Source organism: Seriola aureovittata, chromosome 2 (assembly GCF_021018895.1).
Source record: "Seriola aureovittata isolate HTS-2021-v1 ecotype China chromosome 2, ASM2101889v1, whole genome shotgun sequence".
NCBI lineage: Eukaryota > Metazoa > Chordata > Actinopteri > Carangiformes > Carangidae > Seriola > Seriola aureovittata.
In genome coordinates, this window is record NC_079365.1 from 29,632,108 (window position 1) to 29,659,298 (window position 27,191).

Sequence of the window (27,191 nt, forward strand, 5' to 3'; positions counted from 1 at the left end):
ATCTGACCCTTAATATTCAAATATATTTATTTTTTCTGTTACACTAGTATTCAAATCTCTAATGAATATTCAAAGCTCGGTGTTTTAGCATCACTAATTTATTTATATTATAAATATAATTATCATTCAAAAAGGTACCTTAAACTACGAAGGGACTAAATCATAAAACTCAAAATAAAAATTGTAATAATTCATTATAGCTCTTACTGATATTGTCTTCTCACACAAATGCACTAATCTGAATCAATTTTACTTTTCTTTAAATTTGATGATGCATCTAAAACATCACAGGTATTGTTTATGTTACAGGTGGACTATGCTACCGTTATGTTGATATGTTGGGGGCTCTTAATCAATAATTATCAATAATCACTGTAAATATTTTTCTCTTCTTATATCATCCTTTCCAGCCTTCAAGAGATGAACGCGTCATCTGCCAATGTGACCGTGGTTTTACAGTATCGAGACTCCTTCACTAAAGCTGTGACCAAGAATGTTATTGTTGTGGTTCTCAGTATCTCCATCAACTGCATCAATGCAGGCCTCATTTACACCTTCTGCAAACACCAGGTCTGATATGTGAACCAAGCTTTGTGTGTGGCTGATTATTTGCCACGTGGGGCGTGTTGGCGAATCTTGTTTGGTTTTGTCCCAACTAATAAGTACGAAGTCATGTATCCATCATGTCACTGTCAGTTGCAGTCAGCAAGGAAGGGGTGATAGTAATTTTCATTCATCAAAATCACAATTTCAATGAGTTCAAGTTATTTAGCAGTTAGCTAAGTCAGGCAGCTGTTGTGACAGATACTGAGTTGCTGGAAACTATCATTTAACCTTTGAGTATATGATATGTTTCTGTTTCAAGCTTAAAGCTCAGACCTTAAACGTCCAGAGTTTATAAAGGTCTTAAAACCTGGTCTCCCTTCTCACGTCCATTTCTTTCCACCCTCCAGATCTTCTACACCAATCCTCGGTATATCCTTTTCATCCACCTGGTGGTCAACGACATGACGCAAGTGACAGTGAGCATCATCCTGTTTGTCATCAGCTACACCATCTACAAACTCAATGTCTCCATCTGTTGCATCTTCATCCTTTTTGCTCTGTTCACCACTGAAAACACCCCCCTGAACCTGGCCTGCATGGCGGTGGAGTGCTACATCGCCATCTGCGTCCCCCTTCGCCACATGCGGATCTGCACCGTCAAGAGGACTTTGATGCTGATTGGTTTAATCTGGACGACCAGCATGTTGTCTGTTCTCCCTGATCTCTTCATCACCTTGGCCACAGAACCACTGGACTTCTTCCATTCCAGGGTCTTCTGTCTCAGGAAAAATGTCTTCTCAAATGCCCTCATTTTCAAGAAGAGGGACATCACTTATATCATCTATCTTGTTATAGTTTGGCTCGTTATCTTTTACACTTACTTCAGAATTCTGTTCACAGCAAAGACAGCTAGCAAAGATGCTAAGAAAGCCAGAAACACAATCCTCCTCCATGGGTTTCAGCTGCTGCTTTGTATGGCAACATATATAACCCCCCTGTTGAAAGATGCTCTGAGGCAATGGTTCCCTAAGAATTACACTGACTCCCTCTTTGCTACTTATATTATAGTACAGATTCTGCCACGATCTATTAGTCCAATCATATATGGCGTACGAGACAATACTTTCAGGAAGTATCTGAAAAGGTATCTGTTGTGTAAACTCAGTATATCCTAAGAAACCATTCAAAAGCTAAAACCTCTGTCAACTACAGGATTTAAGAAAAAAGCAGGACTTTAAGCAGAGACAGTTGAAGTGACAGCTATGGCGCCCGTATACATTTTACCGTGTTGCTGTAGTAATGGAAATCAAAGATCATTAAGCAACATTTAACTCTAACAACGGCTACTTCTTCAGGAAACTGAGGTCACTCTGAACATTGCTACAATACGCCTCTTAAAATTACCTGAGAGCTGTTGATATTTGCTTTAGAGACAATTTAATATCAAATGAAGAGTTTGTATAAATCCGTCTGTTACTTCAGCACCACGGACAGCACCATGGTTTTATGAATACACATAAAAAATCAGTCAAGTATCTTTAACAAATATACTCATAATTCATAAAACCACTAATGGTATGATTAAATATAAATGAAATGACAAAAAGTGACAACGACATGATCCAGGTGACGCTGACCGTCATGCTGTTCATCATCAGCTACACCTTCTACAAACTCAATGTCTCCATCTGTTGCACCTTCATCCTTCTTGCTCTGTTCACCACTGAAAACACCCCCCTGAACCTGGCCTGCATGGCGGTGGAGTGCTACATCGCCATCTGCCTCCCCCTTCGCCACATGCAGATCTGCACCGTCAAGAGGACTTTGATGCTGATTGGTTTAATCTGGACGACCAGCATGTTGTCTGTTCTCCCTGATCTCTTCATCACCTTGGCCACAGAACCACTGGACTTTTTTCATACCCGAGTGTTCTGCCTCAGGGAAACTGCCTTTCGTAATCCCCACATTATTAAGAAGAGGGACATCACTTATATCATCTATCTTGTTATAGTTTGGTTTGTTATCTTTTACACTTACTTCAAGGTCTTGTTCACAGCAAAGACAGCTAGCAAAGATGCTAAGAAAGCCAGAAACACAATCCTCCTCCATGGGTTTCAGGTGCTGCTTTGTATGGCAACATATGCAGAACCCCTGTTGAAACATGCTCTGCACCTGTGGTTCCCTAATTATTACACTGACTCCCTCTTTGCTACATAAATTATAGTACAGATTCTGCCACGATCCATTAGTCCAATCATATATGGCGTACGAGACAAAACTTTCAGGAGGTATCTGAAAAGGAATCTGTTGTGTACAGTGAGCTCACAATGAGCATCAATTCACGGAAGAGTCAGATTCTAAAAACTTTTCCTCAGTTGAGATGGAAACTACATGTTTGGTCACTGAGGCTGAATTTGTTTTTTTTTGTTTTGTTTATGAAGTTACAGCAAAAAAGTTTAACTAATGATGTGTTCAAATCTGGGCTGGGTGTCCAACCTTAACACTACAGATTCTGATTCAAGTCATAATTTTCCTGACACAGGCCTGTTTGTTGAGGATTTTTCACTTGTGTAATATAATTTTTTTTTGCTGACCTTTTATATTGTTTTTACTTTACAAACTAAAGATTATTGTCATTGTTGATTAATCTGCCAGTTACTTTCTCAATGAATCGTTTTGTCCATAAAATGATAGTAAATAGTAAAAAACTCATATTTGAGACTCTGATATTGTTTAAGACAAAACACTTCAACACAGAGTTGTGGATGTACTTTAGTCGCAAGTGTTGTCATGTGATCAAATAAAGCTTTCATTTGATTAAATTGACTTCTTTGATATTTCTGAATTAATGAAATGAACCTTTTTATATCGCTAATTACAATTAACTCACAAAACTTTGCCAGTCATGTATGAATGTGTTAAAGGTGAGAGGCCTGTGCTTTATGTTTCTACATTTGTGTTAATACAAATACAGAATTAAAACTAAATCTACACACACACACACACACACACACACACACACACACACACACACACACACACACACACACAACACACACACACACACACACACACAAACACAAACACAAACACACACACACACACACACAGACTCACACTCACACAATCGATCTTGTAACTGGCAGATTGAATTAAAATGTATTGTTAATTAGCCAATTAGGTTTTCCTATTCATCCTTGTTGTCACCCAGACATCTTCATTAGCCCAGCCCACAAGCCAATGTTCTAGGCTAGCCTTGATGCAAATAGTATATAACCTTGCTCTAAATGATGACCTGCAGACAGGATTGTACCACCCTGTTATGATCATCTGTCTCCACTGTGCAGTGAATAAAACTCATCTGAACCAGCCGCTGAATTTGGACCTGAAAGGATAATATTCATCAACATCACACTGTTTTCTTTTATTTCATTACTTGAGTTTATATGTATTAATTTCAGTTCCAGTGAGTAAAATAATGACTTTTAGATTTTAGATTGATGCCCTGATTGTCAGCTTGGGGTGAGTTTGTCTCTAATACAGAATTGATCTTCACAAATTTTAACTCACCACACAGTTTCTTCAATGTCCAGGCATGTAACAAGAACAGATATTAGTGTATTTTCAAAGCTTTTGATCTGTTTGATTGTGAAACACATGCAAACTAACTTTTTTCACATCTATCCGTGTACAGGGCAAGAAACAGTTTGATGTTAAATACTAAACTTTCCTTACAAATCAGTAGGCTGTTGGACCAGCTATGTGTAACTTCAAACATAACTTTACTGTGAACATGATCTGGGAGTGATGCACCAGACAAGTTCATTCCAAAATATAATTAAGATACAAACTTAAATTGACAGGTGTAAGTCTTTCTTTTGTTACTGTTGAACGACTAGAAAGATGGAAGAAGAAGAACAGACACTTTTGTCTCTTTCGGTGTTAATGCTGCAGAATCTTTTCACCACATGGATTAGATTTGAATTATTTATGAGCATACAGTATTTAGCTTGTTTTATTTCTGTCATCAGTGTCTTTCACTCTCTATTTTATCCAAATGATGCATCAGGTCAAACCTTCTGCAGCAGTGTTTTCATCACTGTTAGTTAGTTATAAATAGAGATGGTGCAGCAGAGCAAGGCACAGAGGAAACTTCAGAGTGAAACTTGTTTCAACAAGATGTTGGTGTTGTCTTTGCACTCATAATAAACTTTTGATCAGCTGGTTCAACAGGCTGCTAACCCTGAACAGACACACTGGTATGAATAACAATGACAGATGCAACACTAACATTAATTAACCAACCCTCATGTAGCAGCTATCTACTTTACCTTTTAACTTAAAATAACCTTTTTGTGTTTGTTGTAATAACAAACTTTCCACAAAGTACATTTTACACACTGAACTGAACCTCTTAGAACAAGTAACCACTGCTACACACAACATTTAGCACAGACTAGATGTTTACTGAGAGAAGGTGCAAATTCAAAGCTTGAATCTTGAGATCTGAAGAATCAGTAATGATCAAATTATTATGCAGTATTTTGATTTACTTCAATCAGAAATATAAAACATGTCAGATTAGTGATATTAGAGCACTGTGTTTCATTCAGTTTATTATCTTTAAAAGCATTTATCTTGCCAATGTACAGTAAGCAAAGCAATGAAATGAGGATCGGACTCAGCAGCAGGACAGACTGTGCAAAACCTGAAAAAATAAAAAAAATCTCAACAATATTAATAGTATTATCTTTTCTCTTCTGTTAGGATGAACTTCGGCTTTCAAGAGATGAATGTGTCGTCTGCCAATGTGACAGTGTCTGATCGGGAAGCTGATTCCTTCTCTAAAGCTCTGACCAAGAATGTGATTGTTGTGGTTCTCGGGATTTCCATCAACTACATCAATGCAGGCCTCATTCACACCTTCCGCAAACACCAGGTCTGATTTTCCTTTATTGACATGTTGCCAATGATAGTGAATTTATTTAAATGCTTGGTAAAGAAAAAAAAAAAGTACAAATTCTGTTTATATCATCATCAGCTCTACAGGAACCACAGACATACACTGAAGAAAAATGTTAAAGTAGAGTTTGTGATGTCACCCCTGCCTGTCCAATATGAAAGTACAGAGAGGAAAACCTATTACTGTCATAAGTGGTCATTGTTAAGTCATGTGTGTTACTATTCAATAAAAACAACATTAAGCTTTAGTTTTAGATTGTCAACAAACAGAAAAAAGATGAGGTTGAGGTCTCGCTACAGTCTGTCACTGAGGAGAGTCAGAGACAGATCTGATCACAGTGTGGACAGAACTGAGATAAGGAAAACACTTCGTAAGACCAGGTAGAAATAAGGCCCATGGACCTGAGGTCAAAATCATGAATCTATATTGGCCAAAACTGAAAGAATATCCCTGCTGTTTTTTCTACCTCTTTCTCCCCTTGCATGTGCTATGTTTCCACCCTCCAGATCTTCTACACCAATCCTCGGTATATCCTTTTCATCCACCTGGTGGTCAACGACATGACGCAAGTGACGCTGACCATCATCCTGTTTGTCATCAGCTACACCATCTACAAACTCAATGTCTCCATCTGTTGCATCTTCATCCTTCTTGCTCTGTTCACCACTGAAAACACCCCCCTGAACCTGGCCTGCATGGCGGTGGAGTGCTACATCGCCATCTGCCTCCCCCTTCGCCACATGCAGATCTGCACCGTCAAGAGGACTTTGATGCTGATTGGTTTAATCTGGACGACCAGCATGTTGTCTGTTCTCCCTGATCTCTTCATCACCTTGGCCACAGAACCACTGGACTTCTTCCATTCCAGGGTCTTCTGTCTCAGGCAAACTGTCTTCCCAAATCCCCTCATTATCAAGAAGAGGGACCTCACTTATACAGTGTTTCTAGTTATAGTTTGGCTCGTTATCTTTTACACTTACTTCAGAATTCTGTTCACAGCAAAGACAGCTAGCAAAGATGCTAAGAAAGCCAGAAACACAATCCTCCTCCATGGGTTTCAGCTGCTGCTTTGTATGGCAACATATATAACCCCCCTGTTGAAAGATGCTCTGAGGCAATGGTTCCCTAAGAATTACACTGACTCCCTCTTTGCTACTTATATTATAGTACAGATTCTGCCACGATCCATCAGTCCAATCATATATGGCGTACGAGACAATACTTTCAGGAAGTATCTGAAAAGGTATCTGTTGTGTAAAGTCAGTATATCCTAAGAAACCATTCAAAAGCTAAAACCTCTGTCAAGTACAGGATTTAAGAAAAAAGCGGGACTTTAAGCAGAGACAGTTGAAGTGACAGCTATGGCGCCCGTATACATTTTACCGTGTTGCTGTAGTAATGGAAATCAAAGATCATTAAGCAACATTTAACTCTAACAACGGCTACTTCTTCAGGAAACTGAGGTCACTCTGAACATTGCTACAATACGCCTCTTAAAATTACCTGAGAGCTGTTGATATTTGCTTTAGAGACAATTTAATATCAAATGAAGAGTTTGTATAAATCCGTCTGTTACTTCAGCACCACGGCAAAAAAGTTTGGTTGAGGTGGACTCGTCCCTTCCAGTGAAATCATGAAAACATCATGTGTGTTAGCTGTTAGCAATTGCAGTTGTGGTGTATTTGTTAAACCATTTGATGGGTGTGAGGGGATGATATCAAATCAAATGCATACCTGACACTGTATAATGTGACGGCACACAAATAAACAGACTCACATTCACACAACCAACCTTGTAATTGTTGGCACACATGCACACCCATCTATCAGCTGTGTGCACACAATATCTTAACATGCAAACACACACCCCTGAATCCTGGGATGTGAGTTTAACTCAGCTCATATAAAGTCAGAGACATTATGTTGGTGTCTTCATGTAGATGCATTAATTAAGGTAAGTATCAGCTACTGTACACTGTGGTTACATATGTGAAATTTGGCTCATGTTTTCATCAGTAAATTCCTTTAGCTTCTGATTCTGTATTATCATCAGCTATAGTCACCAGGTCTCTTGATTGTTCAGAATTTACATAAAATGCAAAGACAACAAACATGGGTTATAAAGACACAGGCCTGTTTGTGAGTTTTATATTAAATGACAATGTCAAATGTGATGATTTCTTCCTGTTGCAGAACTTTTTACATTTTCAGTTCCTTCATTCACATTTCTAGAACACCGTTCTGACTCTGTTGGATGAGACAGGAAGAAATTCTGTACAAATGAAATGTAAACTCTTTTTAAAGCCAATGTTGATGCTGTTTAAAAAAAAAAAAAAAACACGGTTATTTTCCTGGTCACACTGTTTTTCTTTCTTCTTTAATTATATCAGTTTAAACTTAGTAATTTCAGTTCCAGTGAGTAAAATAATGAGTTTTAGATTTTCACTGTTAGTTAGTTATAAATAGAGATGGTGCAGCTGAGCAAAGCACAGAGGAAACTTCAGAGTGAATGTATTTGTATTATTACTGTCGATGCTGTATTTACTGATATCTGAACTAAGCTTGGGCGATATCCAAAATTTAATAACTAGATACACTGCAGCCCCAATATAGCAATATATCTTAAATTATTGGGTTTTTTATATAATCACATAATCATACTATTGTATTTTATTGGCGCAGGACAGACTGTGCAAAACTGCAAAACACTATCATTTCTCTTCTGTTAGGCTGAACTTCGGCTTTCAAGAGATGAATGTGTCGTCTGCCAATGTGACAGTGTCTGATCGGGAAGCTGATTCCTTCTCTAAAGCTCTGGCCAAGAATGTGATTGTTGTGGTTCTCGGGATTTCCATCAACTACATCAATGCAGGCCTCATTCACACCTTCCGCAAACACCAGGTCTGATTTTCCTTTATTGACATGTTGCCAATGATAATGTATTTCTGTATATGTTATATTTATATCATCAGCAGCTCTTCAGTAACTTTCAACAGTACTTCAACAAATTTCCACTCATTGATCTTCATGCTGACAATGCACTATGAATCATGTATGCATGTATGTAGACAGAGCAGTGGCACAGATAAAAACCCCATTCAGGTCTGGCTTTGATGCCTGAATATCCTACCTGAATTAATACAATCTCAAGTCAATGCATTTACACAGACCTCAAGCTGTCCAGCAAAAACTATAAGTAGTAGCAGCAGCTGGAAAGTGTTTCCTCACAAAAAGTGATTTACAAAGAAATGACACCCTTTTATAGCATTGTTTCCTTTGATGTAGGCACAATGCCACATTTGATGAAAAGTCAGCCAGCCCCGTCTAACTCATTTGTATCGAGGTCTGATCACAGTGTGGACAGAACTGAGATAAGGAAAACACTTAGTAAGACCAGGTAGAAATAAGGCCCATGGACCTGAGGTCAAAAACATGACTCTATATTGGCCAAAACTGAAAGAATATCCCTGCTGTTTTTTCTACCTCTTTCTCCCCTTGCATGTACTATGTTTCCACCCTCCAGATCTTCTACACGAATCCTCGGTATATCCTTTTCATCCACCTGGTGGTCAACGACATGACGCAAGTGACAGTGAGCATCATCCTGTTTGTCATCAGCTACACCATCTACAAACTCAATGTCTCCATCTGTTGCATCTTCATCGTATTTACTGTGTTCACCACTGAAAACACCCCCCTGAACCTGGCCTGCATGGCGGTGGAGTGCTACATCGCCATCTGCCTCCCCCTTCGCCACATGCAGATCTGCACCGTCAAGAGGACTTTGATGCTGATTGGTTTAATCTGGACGACCAGCATGTTGTCTGTTCTCCCTGATCTCTTCATCACCTTGGCCACAGAACCACTGGACTTCTTCCATTCCAGGGTCTTCTGTCTCAGGCAAACTGTCTTCCCAAATCCCCTCATTATCAAGAAGAGGGACCTCACTTATACAGTGTTTCTAGTTATAGTTTGGCTCGTTATCTTTTACACTTACTTCAGAATTCTGTTCACAGCAAAGACAGCTAGCAAAGATGCTAAGAAAGCCAGAAACACAATCCTCCTCCATGGGTTTCAGCTGCTGCTTTGTATGGCAACATATGTGGCCCCTCAGTTATTAAGGGTTGTGCAGCAATGGTTCCCTAAGAATTACATTGACTCCCGCTTCGCTTACTATATTATAGTACAGATTCTGCCACGATCTATTAGTCCAATCATATATGGCGTACGAGACAATACTTTCAGGAAGTATCTGAAAAGGTATCTGTTGTGTAAAGTCAGTATATCCTAAGAAACCATTCAAAAGCTAAAACCTCTGTCAACTACAGGATTTAAGAAAAAAGCAGGACTTTAAGCAGAGACAGTTGAAGTGACAGCTATGGCGCCCGTATACATTTTAACGTATTGCTGTAGTAATGGAAATCAAAGATCATTAAGCAACATTTAACTCTAACAACGGCTACTTCTTCAGGAAACTGAGGTCGCTCTGAACGTTGCTACAATACGCCTCTTAAAATTACCTGAGAGCTGTTGATATTTGCTTTAGAGACAATTTAATATCAAATGAAGAGTTTGTATAAATCCGTCTGTTACTTCAGCACCACGGACAGCACCATGGTTTTATGAATACACATAAAAAATCAGTCAAGTATCTTTAACAAATATACTCATAATTCATAAAACAACTAATGGTATGATTAAATATAAATGAAATGACAAAAAGTGACAAAAATTTATAATTTCGACTAACTCTTGAACGTATCACAGGGTACAACAACTCAACTTTCTCATGCATGATACATGTGGATCTTTCTTATGAAACAAAGCATGTGACACTATAAGTATCGTTGTTGCATTTCTGACACAGTCAACTCAACACATCAGAGGAACATTCAAGGTACCTAACCTGTCACATTTTTATAAGCTAAGTACAATTTATGTTGCAAGTTTTTTTGTACTGTTTCAAACTAAACCTTGGTTGTTTAAAATTACTTTTCAAAGTAACTTTGGTATTCATGAATGAATTGAATAAACTGTTTTTGTATAATTTGCCCTTTATTTATTGAACTTGAAAATGTCAGAAAGCCAATAAAAGTACTTTTTTGAATTAACATGTTTGTAAAGGCCTGAGCTGGACTCAAACCCAGGCTGCCGCAGCAAGGACTGAGCCTTAATGGTGTGCGCTGGTGCCACCGTGAGAGGGACATTTTAAAGTTGAAACATCTCTGTACTGTTTTTTTGATAATTATCATCCAACATAGACACTAATACCCATATTTCTGTGAAAAGCAATTACTAGCTGACATATCGGCTTTGACGATTTATCGGTCTAGCTCCAATATGAGGGTGTGTTTCAAATCAGCGGCACACACACATACCCAATGCACTGTCTTTATATAAACTCTTGCAAAAGCCCCACGAAAGCAGATCAATCTCAGAATCTAAATTCATTGTCTGAGGTTAGTATTAAATCGTTCACTTCACTTGACTGTTTCTAATATATCAAATGAAATAGGCTTTAATATTTGAGTTTGTTCGTTCTTAGACTCTATTATTAATACTGTGTATTGTATTGCTTCTGCTTTTTAAAAAAAGTTCATCGGCTGCTGACATGAATTTCACACCTGAGGCCAACAATTTGACGGAAGCTGTAAATTACCTGGACACATTAATTACAGCCGTTGGCAGGAATGTGACTGTTGTTGTCCTCGGCATCGCCATCAGCTACATCAATGCCACCATGGTCCACACATTCAACAAACATCATGTGTGTATTTTATTAAATCCCCTGTTTTTTCTAGTGAATGAAAAAAACAAAGAGTTGAGAGGTGAAAACAGCTATCCCATCTTTCTCCTTTTCTTCTCTCTCTTTTCTGCTTCTTACAAACTGGTGCTTTTAAAAGTTGTTTTACAATCTGATGGGATTCAAGTTAGTACAAAATGTTTTTGAAGTCAGCTGTCAAACTTCTTTATTCCACTTTGTCATCGGATTCCTCCGACCTACTGCTTAATATCATATGTACTTTGAGCATTTCCCACAAATAAGAACTAGAAAAGGTAAAACCTTTCACTTTCTCTCTATGGAGACAGCATACAGTCCAGTGTTCTTTATTTACTCTATGACATTCTCTTCCAGTAGTTATAGTGTCTGTTTGATGAAGTGACCAAAATAAAAAAATTAAAAACAAAATAATGGTGGCAAAACAGAAAACAGCCCAAGCCTGAGGTCAATTAAATAAAACCTAGTAATGAGTCTTAGGAAAATTGTGGTAGGTACAGTAATGGTTTTGGAAACATTGAATGTAGTTTAAGGTTACAAATAACAATTATTTTCATTATCAATAAGTTGTTTTGTCATAAAAAGTAAGTAATTCCCCAGAGTCCAAAGTGACATGTTCAAATCTCTTGTTTTGTGTGTAAAATCCAAAGATATTCAATGTACTAACTTAATAGTTCCACTATTTACTATGACGAAGAAAAGCAAGTTTACAAATTTACTATTATATGAGTTTAAAGTGATATAAAACTGAGAAAAACTAAATAAAAAATCCTCACACTGGAGAAAGTGGAACCTGAAACTAGTTGGTATTTGTGCTTGAAAAATTACTGAAACAATTTATTGACTAATCATAATTAGTTTTAATGTAGTTAGAGGTTTTCAATACACTGTTGTCTAATTGTAGATTTGTACAACACAGATCTTCAGGGTGAATGCTCGCTACATCCTTTTCATCCACTTGGTGTTCAACGACATGATCCAGCTGACAACCAGCATTTCTCTCTTCATCTTCACCTACGCCTTCCACACCATCTATGTCTCCATCTGTTGCCTCCTCGTCTTGCCAGCTACTCTCACCACACTGAACACCCCTCTGAATCTAGCTTTTATGGCAGCAGAGTGCTACATTGCTGTCTGCGTTCCTCTCCGCTATAACTACATATGTACTGCCAAAAGAACATATATTGTAATTGGCATAATTTGGGCGATGAGTTCACTTTCTGTCCTGCCGGATGTCTTCATCCTCCTGGCTACTGAACCTCTGGAGTTTTTAAATTCAAGAGTGTACTGTTCCAGGGATACTGTGTTTAGGAGCACCTACAGTCTAAAGAAGAGGGATACGTCCCACATAGTGTTTCTGGTAGTGGTTTGGCTCACTCTGTTCTACACTTACTTCAGAATTTTGTTTGTGGCCAAGGCTGCAAATGCAGATGCTAAAAAGGCCAGAAACACTATCCTGCTTCATGGTTTTCAGGTGCTGCTGTGTATGATGGTCTATGTGCAGCCTATGTTACTTCAGGTTCTCATATACTTGTTTCCAGGAGGTGTTAGATCCATAAAATTTGCTATTTTTACTACAATCCAAATCCTCCCTCGATTTGTTAGTCCTATTGTCTATGGGCTACGAGACAGGACTTTCAGTAAATACTTCAAAAGGTACCTCCTATGCACAGTAACCATAAATACCCATCGAAAGACAACACTAAATGTGCCATTGTAATATAGCTCTAGAATTAATTTGTTTTACATTTATGATGCCACTGATGTAGGGCTTTTTAATCGAAATATGACAATTTGTGGGAAATATTTGAACTGTAATGACTTGTTTGAATTACATCAAAGCATTTGGACTAGTTTGCCTTGTGGTGCAGCAGAGGGGGCTTTTAAACTCACTGTGTGCCCTACTGACCTGTCAGTACACTAAGCTAATAATAAAAAAAAAAATCACTGAAGCATCTGGGAAGCAGTGTGTGTAAGTATTTGAGGTTCTGCAGCTCAGATGACAAAATTACTGAAAAGGCAGCGGCCTTTACCTACTCTCTACAACAACTATAAATCTGATGACTTACCTGCAAGCTGCAACCAGGGAGGGGCTGCTGAGGCACCATCAATTCACTCATACAACTAAAGATGACGATATATCAAAACATTATGTGTTAGCTGGTATAGCCAAACCCAATCTGTCCTGTTTAAAGATGTTTTTGTCGGAGCTGCAGTATAGTGAAATATTTTTTCTAGTGACCTAAACTGCAACTAGCGAGAAAATAAATAAAGCACTGTTTTGTTTATAAATAAAAATAAATGTTTTGATCTTTAGATTTGAATAAAATTAGTTAATTCGTCTAATTAAATTGTGGCAATCCTTTCATTTCACAGTTGAAGTGACAGCTATGGCGCCCGTATATATTTGACCGTGTTGTTGTAGTAATGGAAATCAAAGATCATTAAGCAACATTTAACTCTAACAACGGCTACTTCTTCAGGAAACTGAGGTCACTCTGAACATTGCTACAATACGCCTCTTAAAATTACCTGAGAGCTGTTGATATTTGCTTTAGAGACAATTTAATATCAAATGAAGAGTTTGTATAAATCCGTCTGTTACTTCAGCACCACGGACAGCACCATGGTTTTATGAATACACATAAAAAATCAGTCATGTTTTGATCTTTAGATTTTAATAAAATTAGTTAATTCGTCTAATTAAATTGTGGCAATCCTTCCATTTTAAACACCTACAGATCTTTGTCAAACTTAGTAAACCTAGTAAATGGGCAGATAAAGAAAATTGTTTATCTTAAACAATGAACAATTCGTTTTCTTGTTTTACAACAATAATTATATTGTTTTATTTTATGTTTAAGTTGTTTTATAATTCAACAATATATATTTTGTATTCTTATTTCGGGTATAAGTGATGCTGCCACGAAACAGTCGTTCAAGTTATATTTGTATTATTATACGAAAAACTGTGAAATGAGGGACAAACTGCTTTTTTATTTCGATATTTTAAAAAATGTTGCAAATGGTGGGAAATATCGCAATATTTGATATTATTGAATATGGGCCCAAGCTTACCAGCTAATGAACATAATGGAGCATAGAGCAGCTACAGAGTCAGACATTTCCCTCAGGAAATGGTAGAGATCAAAAACAGAGATCAAAGAGAGGGAGTCCTAGACTTTTTGTTCAAATGTTAAATAATAAAGCATTTTCTTTTTCACTTGTCATTGCTATATTTTTATTCTTTGCTGTTGCTTGCTCTTTAAGAAGCTAATTGATCATAGTTCAATCAGCTTTTATCAAAGATAAGTTGTATTATTCCATTTAAGGATTTTCAACCTTCCCTTATAGACCAAGGGAAGGAAAAGGATAGAAATAATGGGATGGTGAAGAACAATGTATCTAACTGATTCAAAAAAATGAATGGTTTTCCAAAGCAAGTAGGAGTATTTTAATTTCTTCCCTTAAAATCAAAAGAATATTCACTGAGCTCATTAAACTGTAGAACCATCCATTGTTGTCCTTTGTGGTAAACTGTTCACACATCTAAAAAAAATACATACCTATGTCACACACACACTGTGGGTGTGTTTCAAGTCAGAAATGTGCACACATGCTCTCTGAACCTGCTGTATAAATATTCTTTGCTTCAGACAGCATTGTCATGTTATGGCAGATTAATCTCCAGATCAGAATCCATTACCTGAGGTCAGTATTGAACTGTTTGCTTCACTTCACTGTTTCTCAATTCATTCAACATGAAAGCAAATTCTTAATATGCAAGTATGCACGGTTGTGAGGATGTTTGTTTCTAAATGATATTTGCAGTATTTTGTCATTATATGTTGTCTGTCTTTTCTTTTGAAACAAGTTCATCGGCTGCTGACATGAATTTCACACCTGGGGACAATAATGTAACGATGGCTTTGAATTACCGGGACACATTTGTTGTGGCTATTGGCAAGAATGTGGCTGTTGTTGTCCTCGGCATCACCATCAGCTACATCAATGCTACTATGGTCCACACATTCAACAAACATCATGTGTGTAAAATAGTATTGCTACAAAACAAAAAGTTTATTAGTTAAAGGAAGGAATATTAGTGTACTATGTGTATGATATATATATATATATATATATTGAAACCATCCTCCACTTCCTTCTCTTCATTTCTTTCCTCTCTCTTCTTATCTGCTCTTATAGCAAACAGTTGGTTTTAAAGTCTATAACCATGTTGGAATTCAACAATTATCAATTCTTTTTTGCATTAACCCTTTATTTTTTAGCCCCTGTAACTTGCTTTATGTTCTTAACTTGAATACCAAAGGGTCTTAACATGAATTTAGTCGACAGCCTGAGTGTGAACAAAAAGATGAGTAATTATTTAGTTTGAACCTTCAATGACTTTTCTTAACAAAATTACTAAAGTGCAGCCATCCCTTCTATCTTTTAGTGAGTATGCAACGATGTCTGCATGCAAGACTGCACATGCACATAAACTTTAACATCACTTTGTGTGATCGTGTTATAGTCAATTGATCGGGTCATACAAATATTTCTGGAACTGCATTTAATGGTACTGTCATAGTGGTTTAAGATAAGTATGGATGACACATGACGCTTAAGTCCATGAACAAAAAAGGGGAATACTTTTTTGTCATTATTGTTAGAACTATTGGGCTGAGTGTAATGACATGCTTTTTGTATGTAGGCAGAGATGAGCAATATACTGTAATCTAACCGCTAACCCCTGATTCTGCTGTTCAACACAGATCTTCAAGATGAACCCACGTTTTATCCTTTTCATCCACTTGGTGTTCAACGACATGATCCAGCTGACAACCAGCATTTCCCTCTTCATTTTCTCCTACACCTTCCACACCATCTATGTCTCCATCTGTTGCCTCCTCATCTTGCCGGCCATCTTCACCACACAAAACACCCCTCTGAATCTAGCTTTTATGGCAGCAGAGTGCTACATTGCTGTCTGCGTTCCTCTCCGCTATAACTACATATGTACTGCCAAAAGAACATATATTGTAATTGGCATAATTTGGGCGATGAGTTCACTTTCTGTCCTGCCGGATGTCTTCATCCTCCTGGCTACTGAACCTCTGGAGTTTTTAAATTCAAGAGTGTACTGTTCCAGGGATACTGTGTTTAGGAGCACCTACAGTCTAAAGAAGAGGGATACGTCCCACATAGTGTTTCTGGTAGTGGTTTGGCTCACTCTGTTCTACACTTACTTCAGAATTTTGTTTGTGGCCAAGGCTGCAAATGCAGATGCTAAAAAGGCCAGAAACACTATCCTGCTTCATGGTTTTCAGGTGCTGCTGTGTATGATGGTGTATGTGCAGCCTATGTTGATTCAAGCTTTCATATACTTGTTCCCAAGAGGCCTTAGTTCAATAGCATTTCTTTTGTTTATTATAAACCAAATCCTCCCCCGCTTTGTTAGTCCTATTGTCTACGGGCTACGAGACAGGACATTCAGGAAGTACTTCAAAAGGTATCTGTGTACATTAAACAACACTCCAAGTGTATGAAACAGATCAAAACAATTGGTAATGCTAAGCCCAGCTTCAGAAAACAAGCATGGGGTTGAATCACACAATCAAGGAGAGGGTTTGCAGATTGTTAACTCTAGAGTCTCATGCAGACGACTGTGATTAGTAAGATAATGGTCCATCACTACACTGTATTAAGTGTCTGATGAAACTGTCCAGCCTCACGAGATGATAACAGATAAGTGTCAGTGTGTATCTGCTGTGGGCTGTTATGGTCCCCATCTGATACTAGTGACAACCTATTATCATATTGAATGCAGTGATCAGAGATCCCAAATAAAATTTGATTTTGAATTTTTTCTGGCACAGATTGAGAACGCATCATAGCCTCTGAAGTGATCGAGGGTAAAACTTTACTTAACCTTTATTTATTAATTTTTGGTTTTAGTTTATGGTTCCGCTGTTAAATTCTAAAGATGAATGGAGAGAGAAATGTTTTATTACCCCGGCCACTATGTTTTCTTTGCAATGAAAATATTTTTTCATTATAACCATTTCATCTAAAACATACATCTCTTTAAATTAATATGGATTAATTAAATATACGTTTTCATTAAACAGATGTGATTGTTCCATTAAAATTCATTTATTAATAATTCATCTGTATTTAATTTAGTTTTAAGACCTAAGTTCAGCACTATATGTCATAGTCAGGGTTCCTCAATAGCTTTGCCATGCATGAGAACAAATCCCCAGCGATACTTCAGTACTACTGTGTCTTAGTACTCCTATATGGAGTATTAGATGAAACATTTTCCAAGGGCTAAAACTCAATTATTATTATACTCCTATAAATATTGTTTTTCCTCCAAAGGGACACTATGACCATTAAACTAATTCATTTAGATTAAGGGGAATTTTAAAGCTGCTCTGTGGGGTTTTCTAGTGTGTCATTCTCTTCACTGCCTTTGCTGGTGTATTACTGCATATTATTGCCATCTGTGTATCATAGGACCAATATAAAACCATTGGTAGGACTAGGGCTGGGTGATAAGTTTTAATCACATTGTTTTTAATAATATTATTATTACAATAAAAATGTAATACCATTAATGAGTAAGAAAACACATTCAACATATTTGGGAGACCTCAAGAATGATTTTAAATCACACTAAAGATCAACATGCAGAGTGGTACTGGCAGTTGTATTTACTTTAATGCGGCACATATAAATAAAAAATAAAAAACTGCTTCTGTACCCATCAGTGACTCAAAGTATAACCACAGCCTCAATTGTGCGTGATTTTAAGTCTTAATACAAGTGAGTTATATAAAAATTCACCCCCTCTACAGTTGTCATGAAGCTAGAAATTGACGATAGAGACCAAAACTGTTTTTTGACCCGGCTGTAAACATGTTTATTTCTGCTGTAAAGTCATATAGTTCGGTAAAAGACATTTTAACATGGGAGCCTATGGGGATTGATTTGCTTTTGGAGTGATTAATCCCTGCCACATAACGCTGGAGTTGTGTTGTTGTAGATACGACTCTGTCCTTGTACCGTTTGCTTCTCACACATCATGTTCTTCCACACCTCTATTGGCAGATCCTCAGCTGTGAGTAGCAGTGCATTTATTTGAAAGCAGAATGGAGAACAAAACCCATTTATTCACAGTTTTTATTGCTTAGCCACAAACTCAAACTTTAAAGTTATTAAATTTAAATGAAGATATCAGGCGGATGCCGTGTTCACACATTGGGTGTAGATGAATTAGAAAACAGTCCTCCACTTTCTGCCCAAAACTGATCATTTAAGTGGATCAGCTGCACGGAGTTAAAGCATCTGGTTGTGAAAGTCCATAGCTGCATGGGAAAGCCTGTATTTTCTTTATGCATAATTATGACAGGTGGTGAAGTGGGGCAGATATTAGAATGACATCATCTCTGACATTCTGCATCACTCCCCTTAATATAAAGCCATCAAACTCATTTCAAACTCACTTCATGTCTGGTGAACGTGCACAGTGAAGAGCACTATCTCAGGTAGGAAAGTTTTTGTTATCAGACTGTATTGGTGCATTATTGTATTTATTACTATGTTGTTTATACCACTGCAATCCTGTTGAACTGCACTTGCACTTCCTTAACAGTCCTAAACTGTTTATATCTCTAATGCAATTCAACCGCTACTTTAGATGGTAACATTTATTTTACCAAGAGAAAAACTATTCGTCTGAAAAGAAAAAAAGGAAAATAACTGTTAATTCTTATATTTTTTAAAAACAATAATTTTGCATCATGATTGCTGTATGTTATCAATGCTGATATATATTTAAGGCCGGTGCAAATATCGTTATGTAAATATACTGTGTAGGTACTGGACAGTTTTTGGATGGATACATTTAAGGATGAACACTTTCACTATAAAAAGTAAAGATAAGTTGATTTGTTTTACATTTACTTTATTCTCTGTGCATTATTCCTTGAATAGTTGTCATGGTGTTCTTGCAATAGTGGGAAAAAAAAAACAAAAAAAAAACTCCATAGTAAAAACACATGAAAAGTTTAAATTTGCAATACAAATTTGAACATAACATTGAAGTATTTTTAAATGTTCCCCTGTAACAGAGGCTCACAGGATCCTCAAATTGTCTCCATGAACTCCTCATCCTATAACTATAATGTGTCGAGCGGTCTGAGTTATCGAGACTCTTTGAGCACAGCTGTAGCCAAAAATGTGATTGTTCTGGCTCTTGGCCTTACCATCAACTATATCAATGGTACACTGATTCATACCTTCAGAAAACACCAGGTCAGAACTCTTTCTTATTGTGTTTATTATCATTATCAAAATTAATGTTGATATCATTATTACTGTGATCATTATTATTCAACTATCAGTGATTATCGGCAGAAGAAAGATGTAACAAACATGAGATGCTTTAATAATCCTTTCTTTTCCTCTCCTCCCTTTCAGGTGTTTTATGTGAATCCTCGTTACATCCTATTCATCCACCTGGTCTTGAATGATATGATCCAGCTTACAACAACAATCAGCCTGTTTGTCTTTAGTTATGTCTTCTATAAAATTAATACTTCCTTCTGTTGCCTCATCATTACCTTTGCTGTCTTCACCACCCTCAACACTCCATTGAATTTAGCTGTCATGGCAGTGGAGTGCTACATCGCTATTTGTTTACCACTGCGACACGCTGAGTTCTGCACCATCAAAAGAACATACACTCTGATTGCTTGGATCTGGGCCTTGAGTGCAGTTTCAACCCTGCCAGATGTGTTTATTGTTGTGGCAACAAAACCTGTTCAGTTATTTTATTCCACAATTTTTTGTGAGAGGGATAACCTGTTTTCCCACCCAATAAGTTTAAAAAAGAGGGATGTTTCCTACATCATTTACCTAATTATTGTTTGGCTCACGCTCTTCTTTACTTACTTCAAGATCTTCTTTGCTGCTAAAGAGGCTAAAGAGGCTAAAGAGGCTAAATCTAGAGATGGAGATGCAAAGAAAGCCAGGAATACAATCCTGCTTCATGGCTTTCAGCTACTGTTGTGTATGCTAACCTATGTAGCTCATGAGGTAATAAAGGGTCTGTTGTACTGGTTCCCTAAACATTATGCACATGTAGTCTTTGTTTCTTATATTATGATTCAGATGTTCCCCAGGTTTGTCAGTCCTATGGTGTACGGGCTACGAGACAAGACATTTAGACAGCACTTGAAAAAGTATCTTCTATGTACAGTGAGACCGAGCATCAAACCATGAGCTACAGTGAAATTCATGTTGCTGCACTAGATAAACCAACTAGATCCATACAGTTTAAACAAAGCATTTCCATTGTACATTAACTAATGTTGTAGTATTTTAGACTATTAAAGTTAAAACTGTTTAATGATTTATACTAGTGGATATTTAGGTGCTAAGGGTGAGTGGTCATTTAAACATCTGCCTCAGGGAAACTATTTACAACCACTGATAAAGATCACCCTATGGCCATGTGTAGGGGGGCAGCCGGAGGTAACAGAGGTAGATTAGTGGTAATTTATATGTATGCATTAACTGTCTTCCTTTGAGCGTGTTGAGCTTTAGGTGACATTTAAGGTCGGAGTCAGATGGGAAGGAGGAAGTCAGCAGAGCCAATCAGAAGACGACAAAACGCCCATGCACATTTCTTTGTTTCTACTTGTATAAATACACTGGATCAGGGAAAGTTAGGTTGTCAGACTGTGGACTGACCAACACTTGTTATTGGTTAGGAAAAGGCACATCTGATCCAGAATTCTGTAATTGTTCATTGCTTGCTGAAAAGATTCACTAAACAATTTGAACTAAATTCTTTGGTGTGGACATTCACTGGTCTTTTGAGTATTTTGAACACTGCACTCACCCTGTGGGGGTGAGAGTTTTTTTTCTCTAAACAGCAAAAGCTCCTTCACTAAGAACAAATACATTCTGACTTTTCAGTGTAAAAGGACACTAGTACACACCGAGTTCACGACATTGCGGTTTGATGAATTCAGATACTGTCCCTGCACTATGTTTAACACCACAAGCAATAAAATCTGTAAATTCAATGAATTATGAAATTTTAAAAAAAAATTTTCTTTGAAATTATTTATCTCTACCTATGCATACAGTATATGATACAGTGATGATACAATGATTTTGCAATAAATGGAATGACATACAAGTAATGTTTGGAGACTGACTATTAAAAGAAAAAGTTTTTCCATTTTATATTTATATTCACAGACTAGACAACTACACATTTTATGTTCGTCACACTCTGAGCAGAGTTCAGTGTAAGCAATAACCCAATGAACCAGGGCCAGTAAAAATATACGTCAGGCAAGTTGATTGGCCGGTCACTTGCCAATTCAGGTCACTGACAGCGTTTCCCCCAATCACAGTCATGAGTCAGTTCACCCGTGATGCTAAAGGAAAACTCAATTTCCTGAGATGTTTTTTTTTTCCTTCTTTAAATCAGTCACCTAATGTAAGTTTCACCACAGCCATAATGTCGAAGGAAGCGCATGAGGCTACTAAAATGGAAAACACAGGACACCTGTGTGGAGGAAGGTGACGGTGGTATGTACTGCTCACTTTACCTGCAAGGCTGAACAACAGGAGCAATAAGCGCAGAAAACAGTCTTCGGACACACGCGATTACGCAGAACTTTGAGCATCAATAAAATTTAAACAGGTGAGTTATATAAAAAATCACCCCATAAAGTTGTTATGAAGGAGGATATTAGCTATAGAGACCAAAACAGTTTGTTATACCAGGCTGTAAACATAAAGTTGTTAAGTTGGAGATTTTAACATAGGAGTCTATGGGGATTGACTCGCTTTTGGAGCCAGCCTCAAGCGGCCATTGGAAGAACTGGAGTTTTTGGTACCGTCGTGTTGGCTTCATTTTTCAGCCTATGGTTGCTCCTTGGTTTGGACACAACAGGAAAACCACACAAGAAACACCACTGCGCCTGAGCATTACATTACATTTACTCATTTGGCAGATGATTTTATCCCAACTAACTTAGAAATGAAGGATAACACTCACACTTAAGTGCAGTAGGAGACCTTGGTCTAAGTATTAAGCACTACATGATTCAATAATTACAAGGAGATCAGGATAACAACTGCACCTCAAGTGCATAGTAAGTGCTAGTTAGGCATGTTAGAGGTGTTAGGAGAGGAGGTGCTCTCAGAAGAAAAGAGTCTTCAAGAGATTCTTGAAGACAGAGAGGGACACCCCTACTCTGCAAGCTTTTGGTAGCTTGTTCCACCATCTGGGAACCACAGACAAGAACAATCTGGACTGCGATTGCCTCGTTTGCAGGGATGGCAAAGCCAGATGACATTCCTTGGAGGAATGCAGTGGCTTAGAAGTAACATAAGCTTGCATGATTGAGTTCAAGCAGATGGGTGCAGACCCAGTCAGTCTTTGTTAAGAATAGTCTTCAGGATAGACTTTACGATGGTCGCACCAACCAAGCTTCAGCCTAGTCTTTACTGCACTGTTTTTACAAGCTGTCTTGTCTAAAGTCGTTACTACAGAAACAGCACAGTTTTTTATTATTTATCATTTATTTATTATCATACGTTTATTCAAAGCAGAAGGAGTGACCCATTTATCCATGGTTTCTATTGCGGCCACAATCTCAACTTTTAAAGTCAACAGACTTGAATAAAGATATCAGGCTGAAGTTATGGTTTCACATTGGATGCAGATGAAATAGTGAGAAGTCTTTCAGTTCCTGCCTGTTCCATGTGGATCAGCTGTAATTAGTTAAAACATCTGGCAGTGACAGTCCAGAGTTGTATGGGACAGCATGTATTTGTTGTTAAATAAGCATAATGTTACAACTTTGTAAGTGGTGCTGTTTTGATTTTTCTGTTCTTTAACAACCTTAAAAAATATTGATGTTTCATGTTACACTGTTTTTGCATTTGTGCAGGAGAGAATCCACAGGAAGAGCAAATCATCACCAAGTTTGAGAAAAAAATCCATCATTATTTTTATTTATTTATTTAATATATTGCCCAGCCCTGTATAAAGTTTTACACTTTTGGTTGCCTCTTTTGGCTTATAATTTTATAACAGGGAAATAAGTTTACAAGGAGGAGGAAGTTCAATACTAGTTTATGCACAAGTAAGTTATGAGTACAAGGAGGTTTTTTTTTAATTTATCACCAAGCCATGCACACTCATACACAGCTGGATTTCACAATGACATAATTTCCGACATTTGGCATATTGGCAGATCCTCAGCTGTGAGTAGCAGTGCATTTATTTGAAAGCAGAATGGAGAACAAAACCCATTTATTCACAGTTTCTATTGCTTAGCCACAAACTCAAACTTTTAAGTTATTAGATTTGATGGTGAAGTGGGGCAGATATTAGAATGACATCATCTCTGACATTCTGCATCACTCTCCTTAATATAAAGCCATCAAACTCACGTCATGTCTGGTGAACGTGCACAGTGAAGAGCACTATCTCAGGTAGGAAAGTTTTTGTTATCAGACTGTATTGGTGCATTATTGTATTTATTACTATGTTGTTTATACCACTGCAATCCTGTTGAACTGCACTTGCACTTCCTTAACAGTCCTAAACTGTTTATATCTCTAATGCAATTCAACCGCTACTTTAGATGGTAACATTTATTTTACCAAGAGAAAAACTATTCGTCTGAAAAGAAAAAAAGGAAAATAGCTGTTAATTCTCATATTTTTTAAAAACGATATATATTTATATATATATTTAAGGCCTGTGCAAATATCGTTATGTAAATATACTGTGTAGGTACTGTACAGTTTTTGGATGGATACATTTAAGGATGAACACTTTCACTATAAAAAGTAAAGATAAGTTGATTTGTTTTACATTTACTTTATTCTCTGTGCATTATTCCTTGAATAGTTGTCATGGTGTTCTTGCAATAGTGGGAAAAAGAAAACAAAAAAAAAACTCCATAGTAAAAACACATGAAAAGTTTAAATTTGCAATACAAATTTGAACATAACATTGAAGTATTTTTAAATGTTCCCCTGTAACAGAGGCTCACAGGATCCTCAAATTGTCTCCATGAACTCCTCATCCTATAACTATAATGTGTCGAGCGGTCTGAGTTATCGAGACTCTTTGAGCACAGCTGTAGCCAAAAATGTGATTGTTCTGGCTCTTGGCCTTACCATCAACTATATCAATGGTACACTGATTCATACCTTCAGAAAACACCAGGTCAGAACTCTTTCTTATTGTGTTTATTATCATTATCAAAATTAATGTTGATATCATTATTACTGTGATCATTATTATTCAACTATCAGTGATTATCGGCAGAAGAAAGATGTAACAAACATGAGATGCTTTAATTGACCCATTCCTTTCTTTTCCTCTCCTCCCTTTCAGGTATTTTATGTGAATCCTCGTTACATCCTATTCATCCACCTGGTCTTGAATGATATGATCCAGCTTACAACAACAATCAGCCTGTTTGTCTTTAGTTATGTCTTCTATAAAATTAATACTTCCTTCTGTTGCCTCATCATTACCTTTGCTGTCTTCACCACCCTCAACACTCCATTGAATTTAGCTGTCATGGCAGTGGAGTGCTACATCGCTATTTGTTTACCACTGCGACATGCTGAGTTCTGCACCATCAAAAGAACATACACTCTGATTGCTTGGATCTGGGCCTTGAGTGCAGTTTCAACCCTGCCAGATGTGTTTATTGTTGTGGCAACAAAACCTGTTCAGTTATTTTATTCCACAATTTTTTGTGAGAGGGATAACCTGTTCTCCCACCCAATAAGTTTAAAAAAGAGGGATGTTTCCTACATCATTTACCTAATTATTGTTTGGCTCACGCTCTTCTTTACTTACTTCAAGATCTTCTTTGCTGCTAAAGAGGCTAAAGAGGCTAAAGAGGCTAAATCTAGAGATGGAGATGCAAAGAAAGCCAGGAATACAATCCTGCTTCATGGCTTTCAGCTACTGTTGTGTATGCTAACCTATGTAGCTCATGAGGTAATAAAGGGTCTGTTGTACTGGTTCCCTAAACATTATGCACATGTAGTCTTTGTTTCTTATATTATGATCCAGATGTTCCCCAGGTTTGTCAGTCCTATGGTGTACGGGCTACGAGACAAGACATTTAGACAGCACTTGAAAAAGTATCTTCTATGTACAGTGAGACCGAGCATCAAACCATGAGCTACAGTGAAATTCATGTTGCTGCACTAGATAAACCAACTAGATCCATACAGTTTAAACAAAGCATTTCCATTGTACATTAACTAAGAACAAATACATTCTGACTTTTCAGTGTAAAAGGACACTAGTACACACCGAGTTCACGACACTGCGGTTTGATGAATTCAGATACTGTCCCTGCACTATGTTTAACACCACAAGCAATAAAATCTGTAAATTCAATGAATTATGAAATTTAAAAAAAGAATTTTCTTTGAAATTATTTATCTCTACCTATGCATACAGTATATGATACAGTGGTGATACAATGATTTTGCAATAAATGGAATGACATACAAGTAATGTTTGGAGACTGACTATTAAAAGAAAAAGTTTTTCCATTTTATATTTATATTCACAGACTAGACAACTACACATTTTATGTTCGTCACACTCTGAGCAGAGTTCAGTGTAAGCAATAACCCAATGAACCAGGGCCAGTAAAAATATACGTCAGGCAAGTTGATTGGCCGGTCACTTGCCAATTCAGGTCACTGACAGCGTTTCCCCCAATCACAGTCATGAGTCAGTTCACCCGTGATGCTAAAGGAAAACTCAATTTCCTGAGATGTTTTTTTTTTCCTTCTTTAAATCAGTCACCTAATGTAAGTTTCACCACAGCCATAATGTCGAAGGAAGCGCATGAGGCTACTAAAATGGAAAACACAGGACACCTGTGTGGAGGAAGGTGACGGTGGTATGTACTGCTCACTTTACCTGCAAGGCTGAACAACAGGAGCAATAAGCGCAGAAAACAGTCTTCGGACACACGCGATTACGCAGAACTTTGAGCATCAATAAAATTTAAACAGGTGAGTTATATAAAAAATCACCCCATAAAGTTGTTATGAAGGAGGATATTAGCTATAGAGACCAAAACAGTTTGTTATACCAGGCTGTAAACATAAAATTGTTAAGTTGGAGATTTTAACATAGGAGTCTATGGGGATTGACTCGCTTTTGGAGCCAGCCTCAAGCGGCCATTGGAAGAACTGGAGTTTTTGGTACTGTCGTGTTGGCTTCATTTTTCAGCCTATGGTTGCTCCTTGGTTTGGACACAACAGGAAAACCACACAAGAAACACCACTGCACCTGAGCATTACATTACATTTACTCATTTGGCAGATGATTTTATCCCAACTAACTTAGAAATGAAGGATAACACTCACACTTAAGTGCAGTAGGAGACCTTGGTCTAAGTATTAAGCACTACATGATTCAATAATTACAAGGAGATCAGGATAACAACTGCACCTCAAGTGCATAGTAAGTGCTAGTTAGGCATGTTAGAGGTGTTAGGAGAGGAGGTGCTCTCAGAAGAAAAGAGTCTTCAAGAGATTCTTGAAGACAGAGAGGGACACCCCTACTCTGCAAGCTTTTGGTAGCTTGTTCCACCATCTGGGAACCACAGACAAGAACAATCTGGACTGCGATTGCCTCGTTTGCAGGGATGGCAAAGCCAGATGACATTCCTTGGAGGAATGCAGTGGCTTAGAAGTAACATAAGCTTGCATGATTGAGTTCAAGCAGATGGGTGCAGACCCAGTCAGTCTTTGTTAAGAATAGTCTTCAGGATAGACTTTACGATGGTCGCACCAACCAAGCTTCAGCCTAGT

General features: G+C 37.5%; 8 protein-coding genes across 8 annotated transcripts; all 8 read left to right on the plus strand.

Annotated features, from left to right (window-relative positions):
* Positions 1 to 356: 356 nt before the first annotated feature.
* Positions 357 to 1,721, plus strand: LOC130177465 (odorant receptor 131-2-like). Its single transcript, XM_056389241.1, has 2 exons — positions 357 to 570; positions 954 to 1,721. Exons 1-2 carry the CDS (start codon positions 421 to 423, stop codon positions 1,719 to 1,721), a joined length of 918 nt encoding a protein of 305 aa, XP_056245216.1. The 5' UTR covers positions 357 to 420.
* A 442-nt stretch (positions 1,722 to 2,163) lies between these two features.
* On the plus strand, positions 2,164 to 2,763 carry LOC130186080 (odorant receptor 131-2-like). Its single transcript, XM_056402811.1, has one exon. It carries the CDS (start codon positions 2,164 to 2,166, stop codon positions 2,761 to 2,763), a length of 600 nt encoding a protein of 199 aa, XP_056258786.1.
* A 2,572-nt stretch (positions 2,764 to 5,335) lies between these two features.
* LOC130186045 (odorant receptor 131-2-like) lies at positions 5,336 to 6,783 on the plus strand. Its single transcript, XM_056402759.1, has 2 exons — positions 5,336 to 5,485; positions 6,016 to 6,783. The coding sequence occupies exons 1-2, from the start codon at positions 5,336 to 5,338 to the stop codon at positions 6,781 to 6,783; spliced, it is 918 nt and encodes a 305-aa protein (XP_056258734.1).
* A 1,477-nt stretch (positions 6,784 to 8,260) lies between these two features.
* On the plus strand, positions 8,261 to 9,800 carry LOC130186036 (odorant receptor 131-2-like). The gene is made up of 2 exons (XM_056402747.1): positions 8,261 to 8,410; positions 9,033 to 9,800. Exons 1-2 carry the CDS (start codon positions 8,261 to 8,263, stop codon positions 9,798 to 9,800), a joined length of 918 nt encoding a protein of 305 aa, XP_056258722.1.
* A 1,320-nt stretch (positions 9,801 to 11,120) lies between these two features.
* Positions 11,121 to 13,668, plus strand: LOC130177505 (odorant receptor 131-2-like). Its single transcript, XM_056389328.1, has 4 exons — positions 11,121 to 11,276; positions 12,208 to 12,426; positions 12,505 to 12,944; positions 13,665 to 13,668. Exons 1-4 carry the CDS (start codon positions 11,121 to 11,123, stop codon positions 13,666 to 13,668), a joined length of 819 nt encoding a protein of 272 aa, XP_056245303.1.
* A 1,543-nt stretch (positions 13,669 to 15,211) lies between these two features.
* On the plus strand, positions 15,212 to 16,837 carry LOC130177511 (odorant receptor 131-2-like). Its single transcript, XM_056389341.1, has 3 exons — positions 15,212 to 15,334; positions 16,064 to 16,282; positions 16,361 to 16,837. Exons 1-3 carry the CDS (start codon positions 15,212 to 15,214, stop codon positions 16,835 to 16,837), a joined length of 819 nt encoding a protein of 272 aa, XP_056245316.1.
* Positions 16,838 to 19,454: 2,617 nt separating this feature from the next.
* Positions 19,455 to 20,579, plus strand: LOC130177517 (odorant receptor 131-2-like). The gene is made up of 3 exons (XM_056389355.1): positions 19,455 to 19,610; positions 19,776 to 20,014; positions 20,069 to 20,579. Exons 1-3 carry the CDS (start codon positions 19,455 to 19,457, stop codon positions 20,577 to 20,579), a joined length of 906 nt encoding a protein of 301 aa, XP_056245330.1.
* Positions 20,580 to 24,256: 3,677 nt separating this feature from the next.
* LOC130177523 (odorant receptor 131-2-like) lies at positions 24,257 to 25,536 on the plus strand. Its single transcript, XM_056389368.1, has 2 exons — positions 24,257 to 24,561; positions 24,733 to 25,536. Exons 1-2 carry the CDS (start codon positions 24,361 to 24,363, stop codon positions 25,534 to 25,536), a joined length of 1,005 nt encoding a protein of 334 aa, XP_056245343.1. The 5' UTR covers positions 24,257 to 24,360.
* Positions 25,537 to 27,191: the final 1,655 nt, after the last annotated feature.